Source organism: Setaria viridis, chromosome 8 (assembly GCF_005286985.2).
Source record: "Setaria viridis chromosome 8, Setaria_viridis_v4.0, whole genome shotgun sequence".
In the NCBI taxonomy this organism is placed as follows: domain Eukaryota; kingdom Viridiplantae; phylum Streptophyta; class Magnoliopsida; order Poales; family Poaceae; genus Setaria; species Setaria viridis.
This window is the reverse complement of record NC_048270.2, coordinates 23,059,712-23,073,726: the sequence shown is the minus strand read 5'-3', so window position 1 is coordinate 23,073,726 and position 14,015 is coordinate 23,059,712. Positions and strand designations below refer to the sequence as shown.

General features: G+C 42.9%; 1 protein-coding gene across 1 annotated transcript; it reads right to left on the bottom strand.

Moving 5' to 3' along the window:
* Nucleotides 1-482: 482 nt before the first annotated feature.
* On the bottom strand, nt 483-2,928 carry LOC117866911 (uncharacterized). Its single transcript, XM_034751206.2, has 4 exons — nt 2,576-2,928; nt 2,366-2,464; nt 1,764-2,267; nt 483-1,628 (listed from the first exon to the last, which is right to left on the bottom strand). The coding sequence occupies exons 1-4, from the start codon at nt 2,612-2,614 to the stop codon at nt 1,104-1,106; spliced, it is 1,167 nt and encodes a 388-aa protein (XP_034607097.1). The 5' UTR covers nt 2,615-2,928; the 3' UTR covers nt 483-1,103.
* Nucleotides 2,929-14,015: the final 11,087 nt, after the last annotated feature.

Genomic DNA, 14,015 nt, shown 5'->3' with positions numbered 1-14,015 from the left:
GACTGATTTTTCTTTAATTTCCAAGAACGACACAGGAGAGCTGTGTCCTTTTATTAAGAAGTACGAAATTTACAAAACACAATACACATACATACACACTAGATCACAACAATAGGTGCCCTACACATACAGATTAGACCATGACAACAAACCAAGGAGACAGCCTAAAGGGTCTTGGAGGCCTGGAGCCCTCCCTTGCTGAACAGCAAACTACCAAAGAGCTGTCTTCTCTTCCGTTGTTTGCAACCCCGAAGAAAACACTTAGAGAGAAGCGTCGTTGAAGACATTAAACTACCAAAGAGCAGTTTCCGAATCACCCAAGCTATTAAGGCCATGGTGATGTTTGCCTATCATGTGACTACACGGCTCCATGACAGAAAACCATATTCCTTGAACAGCTACGCAATAAACCATATGCATCAGATGGCTAATAGTTCTAGAACGGCATACAAATATATGTTCCACCGTCCAATACAAGAAGAGCAATGAACAAACTCTGTTTGAAACAATCTCTTTACGAAGAGCTAGCTTATCTCCTCCTCTCACCCATTCTACCGCTTGTACATAAAGGAAGAAAAATATGGCATGGATTCTAATATCGAGCGAGTGCGTTTGATACTTTTAAAGGTGAGGTGACCTTATAGGTACGGTAGTGGTTCCACTCCACTGTTGCAGACGCTATCCTCTCACTAAATAACCTTTACAAAAGTAGATTTTATGAGCATATGACCGGCTGCCCACCCTATGACGTGGCACACTCTCAACCATCATATCGGCAGACATGGCTCAATCTTAATCCTCCGATGCGCTGAGAGTGCAGGTAGGCAGTTGCCCCTATATTCATAAAGTATATAACCCTTACTATACTACTCCAACCAGATTTGATTCAAGTCCCACACGTCAGTCAAAAAGCGCCAGCACATGAGTACGTACATGACCCACACATATCTCAAAGCAGACAATGGAGTCAGCTAGCCACCCTCCTTTTTGTTCTGCACCGGTCACGGGGATCACACGCAGCGTAAGAAGCAGGTCGTACATCATCACGTCATCACTTACGTGCAATTTTCTCTCCTAACAGTAACACAGAAACTACGCAGCAACTACTGCTTCTGCGGCTGTTGCGGCGGCGAGGTGTCGAAGGACCTCCGCCGGACGAGCAGGCAGGTGACCCTCGCCGCCGACGCCGCAGGCTGCTGCGGCGCGCGCACGGCCGTGTCGGCGAGCGTGCACAGCACGAAGTCCGGTCGGTGCAGCGAGAGCGGGAGCCGGTCCTCGCCGACGGCGAGCGCGGTGGCGTCCAGGAGCACGTGCCACGCGTTGCGGTGCGCCTCGGAGACCCAGTGCAGGGAGTACCGCGCCGCCGGCTGCTGCTGCTGGCCGCCGCCGTTGCCGGAGGCGGAGGAGGAGACGGCGGGGTAGGCGAAGAGGCCCTTGGGCGCGTGCTTGGACTTGCGCCGGAAGTACTGGCTGAGCTGGGAGCCCTTGATCCGGAGGTCCAGCCACGACTCTGGCGCCGCGATGACCTTCGCTTCCTTGTACGCCGCGAAGGCGCGCACGCAGTCGCCGCCCTCCTCCAGGATCGACATGTAGTAGCTGCTCCGGAAGAACGGGTAGCTCTCGCCTACCTGCCAATCATTATAATTAACAACATCACCACTCACACTAGCTAATTATTGATTTTAATAATTAGATTAGAAAAGAAATTAATGGTAATAATCATTTAATCAACGAGATAGCTCGATCAGAGCATGCTAGAGTACCAGCATCATGGCGTCCCTCGGTGTTGGCGCGAAGAGCACGAGGTACTCGTCGTCGGTGAGGCCGCAGTGGCGGAGCACGCGGTTCCGGGCCTGGATCTCCGGGATGGAGATGAAGCTCCCGGGGAAGGACGACTTCTTCGTCAGGATGTCCAGGAGCCGGGACGGCTCCAGCCGGACCGCGTCCACCGCGTCGGGCCTGATCACCGCCGCCGCCGCCGACGGCGAGCCGGCGGGCGACGACCGGCGCCGCTCGCCGCCGGCTGCCTCCGGCGACGCCGTGCCGCCGCCGCTGTAGTAGGCGGAGTCGAGGTCGTCGTCCTTGTCGCAGGCGGCGTCCTCGATGAGGCCGTGCGAGTACTGCGGGTACATGGCCAGCACGTACTGCTCCACGTACTGGCGCTCGGTGGGCGTGATGGGCCCCGACCACCGCAGGTCCAGCCCGTGCAGCGTCGAGATCGCCTCCGCGATGATGTGCGGCGGGATGAACTCACGCGGGCACACCTTCTGCGTAATTTTTTTTTTGAGAGGAATTAAGGGAGAGTGTTAATACAATTTCTCTCTGAAATTCATGCGGTCCAGGGGTGGTTCCAAGCTGCAGTTACCTTGACAACCATGCTGTTTGGCCTGCTTGATGTGCTAGAAGGAGGAGGTTTGGGAATTGAGGCACAAATGCCGTCTTTGAATTCCCCACCGAGTAAACTCTGAATTTGAGACAAATTTGTTTAGGACTATGACAAATTAACCAATAGCGATAGTGCAAAAATATAGATTGTCAAGCTATACGAAAAACTAACTGTAGAACACATATATACCTTGTGGTCCACGTGGATGTGCTCCATCTTTCCGCACATTTGTGCTAGCTCTTTGATCAGCGGTCTAGAGAGAGGATTCGATATGTGAGTTGTCTTTTGATGCCGCCTAAAGTGAGCCGCCGCTAGAAGAATCGTGGAGGGAAGGATGGGAGAGTTGAAGGAGAAGTGGAAGGAGCTCGAGTACTGAACAATAAGTGTAGGAATGATGCTTGTGGTTTAGGTGGTGTTGGATCTCTCACTTGGTTGCTTCTAAGTTTGGTCCTCGACGAACAAGATATAGCTAGGACGCAACAGCTGTTTAACCATGGTTCTTGATATATACTATACCACCCCAGTTGAGCACTGATTGATGAGGCACACATAAAAAATGCTAATGCCTCTATCAAGGGAGCATTAAACTAACTCCTGTGATATGAAATCCCCAGTTGTTTCCTTCTGCTGTTTATGTTGTGGTGATGTGGGTCCATGGCATCCAGCTGCAGGTATATGCCTTGTTCCTCTGCATTATTGGTGGCTTGGTCTTTCTTAGGATGCAAAACTTATTTCAACGCTGTAGGAATATTGGACTTGCGCGAGCGTGCTATCTACACTAATATATAAGAAATGCATTTTTGTGAAGGAAGAAACAGGTAAAGCATTTTTGACTCAGTCAGTCGGTCTATTAATCCTTTGATCTTGAATTTGTCCCTTGGGTAACATATAGGAGTAATTTTACATTTGTGTGCATGCTGGCATGTACTTGGATTCACACATCAGTAGGTAGTATTATGTGCTCGACAAATAATTAAGGAAAGTATCTCGTGGAATATAAAGTTTTCACACTAGCTAGCTGCAGAACCCCACAGATAAACTAGATCTAGAAGTAGTTAGTTTTCGATTTAGTGATATGACCTCCTTCACTGTAAACAGCATCGAAGCAGCAGCTGAGTCAGAACACAACAGGGTGGTTCTTCGTCAATTCTTCTGATGGAGGACAATAATGGTGTGGTGAATAAATAGATGTTTTGTTTCCTTTTTGGAGTAATACTAAACCGGAAGCACAAAGAGCTACCTATTTACTGTCTGCTCTCTCGATACCCTGCACTACTTCTCTTTGATAGAATATGTTAACTGCAGTTTTGCTTTGAAACTGCTCAACTACACAACTGTTCTGTAGTTTCGTTCAATTTTGTTTCAGGTGTTCATGCCATTTCTCTCTGCTAAGGTTATGTGAATTCATCAGAGCGATAATCCATGCAACGGTTACTTGGTTTATTTAACACCAAGTGGCTAATCTAGAAGAGTCTCGATAGTGGAGATGTTGAAGAGTAGGTCGATCTAAAGGTTCAAGCAAGACAGTGCTATCTTCTGTCATTCAAAACAATTATAAAACGCTTATGGTATATGGTCAGCTGTGTTCTCTTTAAAATATTTGTATAATGTGTCAATCCCCAAATTTCACAGCTTTGTTTTTAACGTTGTTGTATTGTTGCTGCTAGCTTCTAGTGGGACAAAGAGCTACCCGGAGTACAAAGGCAAGGAATCTATATCACTAATGCTCTAATTTTCAATAACCATTATTAAAGAATAATCATTAGGTAATGCTGATGCAAGCACCCAAAAAGTAGCCCTTTGGATGTTAGTGCACTTTGACTAACTAAGGCCATTTATCGATAACATAGTTAAATCCTTGTACCCTATTATACGTTTCCTTACGTGTATGTATTCAACCAGCTGGTCTAACAATGTTACTGGCTAGAATTTTCAATTTAGAGTATGGGTATATACCAGTGTATGCTGAGACGTCATTCATACACCCTTCAGTTTTCTAGTAGCACCCTCTAATTAATACTATATATTTTCTCGATATATTCCCATACTTCTCTGATTACGATAGTATCTATGTAACTAGACATATATAATCACCTAGGAATAATTTTTGCTCTATATCTGTAAAAGTGGAAAACCACGTGGAGGGTATGCGTTGCTACGGGTCCTTACTTGCTCTCACGTTATTATTCGTTTGTTCCTAATATGTTGGCTTCGCTTCACAATATGTTGGTGCGTTGTCCCTAGTAGTCCTCTCTTTGCAAGTATAGTAGTACAAGACATTTGTGGGTGGTTTGATACCATATGTTTATTACATGGGACCCACACATGAAAATAAAAAATTCACCGTTTAACCTCCGCTCTATCCATTCATTCGATTTCCCCCGTACTCATCGTCATCAAGCCAATCGCTACCTCTTCGTCCATCGGCTCCACCCGCATCTTGCCCATCCTCGCTGTCGCCCAGACGCTGCGTATTTTGCCATCCTCACCGTTGCCTAGGCAAGCGCTCATCCTCCATGTGCCTAGCCTCATTCCCGCTTCGAGTGCTGGGCCACGGCGCCTCTGGCCGCCATGAGCAGGAGTGTGTTCTCCTCTTCTTCTCATTTCCATCCACCTCCCTTCTATAATCCACTCCAAATCATTCCAATCAAGTGCAAAATTGAGCCCCCAATTGCTAAATGTGGAGGTCTTAGTTCCGAATCTGAAGGGGATGGACGTCATTGAGAGGGGTGTGAGGTCCCAGCCTCCGCCCCTGTTTGCATTGCCTGCCGACTACCATTGCGCCTACCCCCTCCTCCCTAGCGCCATGCCCTCATTGGCACATGGCTCTACTTGGTTGACGTTGGCACATGGCTCTACTTGGTTGACTGCAAGGAGGCACTCAACTCGTTGTTCCTTTACCCTTCCTCCTCTCTCCTTCACCCCTTAGGTCCAGGTGGCGGCTAGGGCGTGCAGCCCGAGGGAGGAGCTACCCACCAGGGCAAGCGGCAGTAGTGCATGGTCAACGCAGAGAGGGTTGGCCACGTGAGCAACCAAGAGGTGGCGCGCGTCCCACGCCGCCGCCGGCAAGCGCGATGTGTGGGTGGGACAAAAGAACAGGAGCAAAGGTTGGACATCAGGTCAATCGCAGTAAGGTTTAGGGACCTTTTTGCAAAATCATCAAGACATATTTCAAGGACTACGGGTTGATTACAAAAAAGTTGAGGGATTTTTTTGCAAAACAACCACGTTGGAAGAAACAACCGCACTTTAATATTAGGTAGAGATAGTGAACTTAATATAAGTGAAATTGATACACGGAATATCTTTTACAGAAATGGAATGTTTTCGTGTGAAATTCGTGCAAAGTTCATTCGAATTTCTAGTGAGCTTGAACTGGCCTCTCTTGTTATATATTTTTATACATGGCTGGACCAAATCTAGTTCCGAACCATACTGTCATCATCAAGGGGGTTTTCTTGCTGACATTTTGGTTGAACTATGGACCTCTCTTGTGTGGAGAAAGGTTCAATATGGGCATGGGTTTTTATTTTTGTTACTCTGGATACATATCTGGAGACAAGCTTTGGAGTTGGGAACACAATTCAAAAGAATGGTAATATTTTCATTCCAGTGCGTTGTTTAAGTCTATCTTATTGGATGTGCACAGCTTATTTGGTCACTGATTTTATCGACAGGAAAATAATTATATTTCTAGAAATTTGTTGGATGGTATGCAAGCAGAATGTCAACACATAACTCATTCAAATTCCACATTTTCTCAATGCAGCTTGAGTTAGTTGTCGTCATATGATAACGACCAGTTTCTAACACCGATGTCACCAAAAAAGTTCATCCTTGTCATTATGTGCAAAATTCAAACCCAACAATATATGATAAACTAGATACCAGCTGAAGTAGTAGACTACCTAACTTTGTCAAACATTTGTATACCAATATCGAAACCTCTCTTCATGCCATGTGGTGTCCAACCAAAGTTGGTTGAGTCCTTCCATAATAAATATGTCCTTCATTGCCGAATGAGCAAAATATGAGCTTCGTGTGCCGTGTCCTAATACTCTTCACAAGATGCTGTATTAAAAAAACAAAGTTCAATTCTGTAAGATAAGAAAACTCACATGAGCAAAGTTGCTTGTTTCATGTGAAGAGCTGTTGAACTTAAGCAACGACTCATTCTGCCCAACCAATTCAAATGGAATGAGTCTCATTTTGTCCATGTTTCTTATCTGAAGAAATTTGAACTATAGGTCTCTTGTTGATGCCACACGCTAGAAAGAGTGTTGGATGAGGCAATAACCAAGTACACTCTGCTTTGAACGAAACTTCAAAAGACCAATTGGCCATTTTGTTTTTTCTGTACTATAAGGGGATCGGAGTTGTTGAAAAGGTGTATATATCCTAAAAGTGACATGCGATTGACCAAGTAAAAAAACAATTGTGGGCTATTATTTGAACTTTTCATCCCATTCCCTCTGCTACGAACATAGGAAGGTGGGAGGAAATAGATTTGGATGGGGACCTTTAGTTTACATTCTAATGTCACTTAAGCCCAAGGTACGTAATGCTACTGAAGATTATTGGGGAAGTTAACTAATCTCCTTGAACTTTGAAGTACAAAAAAAAAGAGTACCACATAAGAAGCTCAAGAAGTCACACCTTATTTTGAGAGGCTGTAACCATCAAACAAATTAGATATCATGATGGAGTAAGAAGTATGGCGAACTCAACAAATAGGCCCTTCCGCTAATTTGTTAGCTTCGCCAAAATATTGTTTTGAAACACAGTTGTTAGTGACCAATTACTCTAATTACTTAATTATTAGTTAATAACGTCATTAGCAACTGCTAATGACAAGTCACCGAAGGGGCCATTTGGAAAGAGGCATGTTCTTCCCGAACGGACACCTTCGTATCCTTTGGGCTTGTATATATGTGTAGCAGTATCCCCTCAATCAATGAACCATTCCATCACATCATTCCACTTTTCACTCTCCAACAAAAATATATGTCTGTACCTCGATGTGGTGCATGGAAACGCGAAGTTGGAAACAAAAATCTTAATACAAGATATAATTGTGGAAATTATTGAACTCCCATAATAATGAACAAGATATAACAACGCAATGGCAACACAAAATCCAACCACTTGAAACTGACCAAAGCACTCCAAAACATGCTCTCTGAGATGACCAAACATGCTGTTAAGCGCATATGTATGTATACTTTCTTACCATAACAAACAAAATCGACCGAACACCACATATTGGCTGGTATGATTAAACTGCAAAATTACAGCCTTCATTAATTAGCATCTAATAATTTAGCTGTGCAATAGCTGGTCGGTCATGGTATCCTCAATATTCTAACACCCCATGTTTGCAACGCAGGACGCAGCTGGAGACATCACCAGCATATAGTTAATGTGTCTGCCCAGCTGCTTTATTGCTAGTCCAAATAAGTCGCCGTCAACCTGAGCTTCGCCGAAGCCTCCTCCTCCTGGCGATCAATTCCATGGCAATTAAACTAGCAATAACTAATTGATTAACAATTATTCGTATTTTTATGTCAAACAATTTGTTTCAAATTTACTTGCAGACATGTACAGGTCACTTTCGCTTCTCCTGTTTTAAAATTTATCTCATCTCAAACTTCTGTGACCAAATTAAATTTTGTAGTGCTTTACTGCCGATACGGCTCTAAGTATGGAGATCCGGTCTGCTTGTCACCTTGCCCAATTTGTCCCCTCTGCATTTAGGATGAGCCAGTTGGGGTTCTCTATGTTATATATCTTAACCTATGTTGTTTATTTGTCTTAATAATTAGCAAATTTTTTTGTTCAGTCTATGTAGGCCGAAGCACTATAAGTGGGACGCTTAAGCACGAGAATATCTCAGGCAGTAGTGTTGCCTGGATATTTGTTTGAGGGAACAAAGTTTAAATATTGAATAATCTTTTAGGGTAAAGAGATTGAAAATAATTCGCTCGGATTACTTTTGACTGGAGTTTTATCCAAAATCTACTTTCACTTTTACTACTAGTCTCAGAATCTTTTGATTAAGTTATAATTTTCAAGGATCGAGATAGCGATGTCGATTTCATCATTTAAGAAATATAATTTGATGTATTGATAGTTATTAACACATAATTGTATATCTAATCCACCAGTGTTACATTCGCTTTGAATAAAGTTATTATTTACATTACTGCATGTAATAAGGTACGTATTGCACCAAATAGGAACACCTTTGTCTATCCACCTCATTAAAAGCAGTACAGTTCAGAACAATCCAAATTTCGAAAAATGCCAATAGCCCTTCCAATTTGCCCAGTTTCTTCCAAACTTTTGTTCCCATTTTATAAAAAGGTCGTTCTCAACTTTAGGTTCTCGCAGAGTAGGTTCGCTCCCTGACAATACTGTCAACACATTCGTACGTCTTACTGTAGGCTATAGCTTAAGAGTGGCCAAAAATGGTGGTATCCGGCCATGAATGAAATCATTGAACTGCTGGCCATGGCGCGGTTCAGGTGCTTGTCGTTAGCTCTGTTGCGAACAAGAAAGTCATTTTCAGCAATATAAGCCATATACAAAAGGCCAAAAACATAAACGATGAACTATGCTCTGTTCAGAGACCCAATTGATTCGGGCCCAATGTTGCCCACCGCGTTCAATTAGCACTAACAGGCCCGGTTCAGCCAACGGGGCTACAACCAAGAGCAAGGCAGCTGTGTTTCTTAACAGCTGGTGAAGATGGGCCGAGATGTCTATAAGACACATATTGGGAGTATCATGGGCTATGTCGCCTTCATGGGCCTGACTTTCTAAACTAATAAATAGGCCTCGTGAGTATCATGGACAATTTCGCCTGGGCCTGACTTCTGTCCATCTCGGCCACTTGTCTTTTAGATTTCCCAGTTGTTTGCTATTTGGTTTTTTTTTGTTGGAAATTTTGTACAAAATTAGATCGTATATCATAATGTGTTTGAGATCGACTTCCGTAATTCGTTTTCTTGCAAATGTCTGCACCTATTTAATTATATTGCAAAACCATCCCAATGCACAAATGCTTAACCGATTTTACATGTTTTCACCGATATAAAGCCACAAAGGGCCAAACTAGTAAAGTGGAAACTTGTCCAAGTATTTTGTTTAGTCTTCTTATTCAACATATTCAGTGATTTTTTCACAAATAGCAAACTTTTGATGGGACAAGGTCTCATCAATGATTATTTTGGTGAAATCACTAAAAAAAGTGTAGAGATTATACTCTAGAAGTACGCCCTCCATTCCGAATTATAGGTCATTTTGACTTTTATCTAAATGCATAATAAAGTTTATGAATCTAAAAAAGCCAAAACGACCTATAATTTGGGACGGAGGGAGTATATGACTTCGAGAAGGACTGTGGGCTCTAGATCAATGAAAATGGGTTAAATCATAAGCATGTGCACTGGCTAGTTTTCCAACAAAATCATTTATTTGCTTGTTGTTTGAGTTAATAAAAAACTTCCTAAAGTCATATACCCTAAAAATTTGATAAATTTTGTTGGTTCCGCAAAAATGTGCCTGATACATATGTCAACTTGGTATTCAAAAAAAGAGCCGACTGCAATATTTGAGGCCTTGTTTAGTTCCTAAATTGGGAGTGAGAAAGTTTGCATTTTGCCATAAATGCGTAACTGTAGCATTTCGTTTGTATTTGTGAATTATTGTCCAAACATTGACTAATTAGGCTCAAAAGATTCGTCTCGCAAAGTGCAACAAAACTGTGCAATTAGTTTTTGATTTCGTTTACATTTAGTACTCCATGCATATACCGCAAATTTGATGTGATGGTAATCTTCTTTTTGCATAGTGCCAAAATTGAGAAAAATAGGAACTAAACAAGACCTCAGGAATTGCTCTCAAAGGGCGTAACACAAATTCATGAAGTTTGCTTCAAGTCTGACAGATCATTTGCGAAAGTCCTCGATATGCGTGTTTTTGTCTGTATTCGAGCGTTGACCTGGATGCACAAAGACAACTCCTTTTTCCAGGGATAGTTTTTATATGGATTACTAATTGCGTCAGTAAAGTAGACAAGATTTGAACAAATGGAGGATTTGAAACATAGCTAGGTACAAATATGGGGCTGAATCAATCTATGAATCACCTAAATTGTGCTCTACCACAAGATACTTGAAAATGGATTGTACTATAGATATCCATGCAGCCCGTGGCCCGCTTGCCTGGTACGGAGCCTGAATTTTTTGCCCGGCTCTAGCCCAGCCTAGCACGAAGGGCTTCGGGCTCGAGCTGGCCTGGCCCGGTAGCTTGTACCGGCACGGTGACAAGGAGCCAGCCCGTTAAGTCCCGTATAAATACTAACTGTCCAACATCAACCAGCCAACCCTAACCATATCTCCTTTACCATGCCGCCACCCTTCCTTTCCCAGTTCCCGTTCGCCATCTCCCTGTGACCCCGTCGCCTCCCCTCCAACCTCCCCTACGCCTGCAGCCTTTCCTCCGGCGTGCGGCGCTCCCTCCCTCCCTCGCGGCCTCCACCACCACCGTCCGCCTCCCTCCCTCGCGGCCTCCTCCACCACCGCTGGCAGAGCGGAGAGCCGCGGCGGCGGCGGCACAGGGGCCGGCAGCGGTGAGGGGTCCCACGGCGGCGCGGGGGCCTGCCGTTCCTCGCGGTGGCCTGAAACCGGCCGTGCTCGACAGGCCGGCCCGGCACGAAAAGGCATTGCAGGCCCGTGCTTGGACCCTCGGTGCAGCCCGTGGATCGGCACGGTCCGGCACGACGCCAACGTCATGGTGTGCCAAGCTCGGCACGAAAATTAACGGGCCTTGCTAGGCCCATGTCGGACCGGGCCGGGTGGCCCGAATGGATAACTATAGATTATAGATTGTACAGTGGATACTCGAGTAATTTTCTTTGAGCTTTGTATAATATGATACAAAATTGATGTAATTAGATTTACCTAAAAGATACTTATTCATTTTTTGCTAACGCTACGTAAAACTCTAAGTTGATGATGTACCAAACTTTTTCTCTTATCACCCGAGGCGGTTGGGGCCACCGATGAATGAATCAGGTGAGGAATTCTCTCCTCCTCCATTGATCATTAAAAAAATACTTATTTACTATTATGATTCTGCAGCACATATATATTAATAATGTAATTATCGATGATCCGGTCGTAATCAAAGAAAATACTGACACACAGATATTATCTTCGACACTAGAAGTCCAAATAAAGTAGAATATTTCATCAGGCTAACATTTTCTCTTGGATACGTACCTGAAACATTGGAACGCTGAAACCCAAGGGTTTGGTAGAAATGGGCGACCAGTTCGAGTGTTCATTCCCTTATTTCAACGAATGGCAGGTCTTCTGACCGGTTTTGTTTGGAAAAAAACAGATATATGATGTTGGGTCCTTCCTGCGAAAAGCAAGGACATGTCGACATAAGCTGGTGGCAGGTCAATGCAGTTTGGCCACGCACACCAAACCACCAACTTGGCAGATCCGTCCAGCCTACCGGCTGTTCTCCTCTATTATAAAAAGGGAGATGTTAATTAATTTTCACACGAAAATAAGCAACCCCTTAATCAATGTCTTGTTCGTTAGATCAAAAAATCCGGCCGCCTAGGTCAGTCCGGTCCTATTCATGCTTCTTGTACCTCCGTTTTACTTGTGCCTACTGATTTTGTATCACGGTTTTGTCGCTCCCATCCGGTTCACAGCTGCCCACGTGCCCACAACTTTATACCGGCTCTACCGTGCTGTTCCCACGCCTCCTTGCTTCCACGGTGTAGGGATGGTAGGTACTCTGCATGATGCACGAGCTGTGTTCTAATCGAGTCATCGTCAAGTTAGACTTCGAGTTAGAATATCTACATGATTTAGGTGGTAGAAATTAGCTAATATCCATTCATTTTATCGATGGTTTTGCATATAACATATAAGTAGAGATAAAAATATAACATATTTGTTGAAAATATTTTTTTCAAAATTTAATTATAAAGGAATAAATATTGCTCTATACATAAATAATACAAAAAATATTTTACATCAATAAATTAATAAAATAAAATTTACAATAATTTTACATCAATAAGTATACCTTTTTAAAATAATAAAAATAATATATTCATAGCATTGTTTAAAGAGGTACTTATCTATATGAATATGGATAATATTTGACATTCATCTCTATCCATATTTATTTGGAATACAATCCGAATTCGGATTGAAAAAAGAATTTGAACATATCTAATTTAGTTATCATATTAGAAAGATATGCGAATACAAATATCTGTATTCACATTTTTACATATATGAATTCGGATAATTTGACATATAAATTTGAATAATAACTAGCCAGGTCACCCACGCAAATAGCACAGATACATTATTACTAAAATTATTTGTTGCTTTGTTGTTGTACAAAGTCTGTGATTATTCTTCTTTTTAATATAATCGGCAGCTCTCCTGCCTGGTTCGTTTAAAAAAATTACTAAAATTATCAAATTTCATTGGCTCCTTGACGGAAGACGCTGCCCCATATGCGGTCTGCTAGCTTTGTCATACCCTTTCTGCCTATTTAACGTGACTGCCTTGAGATCTCGATGCTTTGAATTTTCATATATTTCAAAATCGCATTTCATAAATTTCTTATTTTATACAATTATTGATTATAAATTTTCCTATATTATTTATATTTGACATTAAGCTTTTGATATAACCTAGACAGTTAGATAATGACAAAAATTGATGGTATAGATTTTTTTCTTTTCCTGCTTGCACATTGTTTCTAACCATGCTATTTTCTAAGCAAATGAAGCTACTTGAATCTCTGAGAAAAAAAGGGTTGAACATGAGAATCAAGAAAAACGACTACTTGTGATGGGCACATCTTCTCCACCAGTGTCAATTAAATCCTAGATACCAATGATTTTACTTTTATATTAGTGTAATATTAAACTTGCTTGCTTCTCGATTACACACGCCGCCATGCGAGACGCGACCTGCAAAACTCACTGTGAGGTAGATAGCCCCGGTTTCTCAACCCCATCTATGGGTCCTTTGTCTACACGACCCATTTCTCTTGCTTGGCTAATCCTTTCCCGATCTGCTAGTTTCCACCCTTGTCCCCATCGTTTACAATGGCTTTGGCTACTAACCTCATATGTGAGCAAGTAACGAAAATGCTTCTTCTTTTTTTGCCATGTTCCTCATCTTAATTTCTTGTCTCTACCAGAAATTGAGCACCCGGTCACCACTAAACTTAGTCTGGCACGCTATCCGACCCACGTACTACCAAAATTGAATTCACCCACCCTAATCTAGTGTGTTGAAGCGTTTTGCACTCTAGGTTGAAATGATGATAATAATCCATACATAGTTGATGACCACCACCTCATCGTCATATATCCTATATGTCGGGTCCATTGAGCATGCGCCGTGCTCACCACATTTAATTGCCCTTCCTGCTGGTGTGGGTACACTGCAGAGCAGAGCAATCATGATCGGCTTGGAGAAGCTTGCTGTTGGCAAGAAGAGAATATATACAGAATGGCTCCACAAATAAGGAATCTTGGACTCCCTGATATTCATTTTTCCTGGAGACATATGTTGGGCTT

Coding starts and splice junctions, on each gene's coding strand:
- LOC117866911 (XM_034751206.2), bottom strand. CDS start 2,614: ATGTGCGGAAAGATGGAGCACATCCACGTGGACCACAAG. Junction 2,465..2,575: donor ACATCCACGTGGACCACAAG/GTATATATGTGT, acceptor TCTCAAATTCAG/AGTTTACTCGGTGGGGAATT. Junction 2,268..2,365: donor CAAACAGCATGGTTGTCAAG/GTAACTGCAGCT, acceptor AAAATTACGCAG/AAGGTGTGCCCGCGTGAGTT.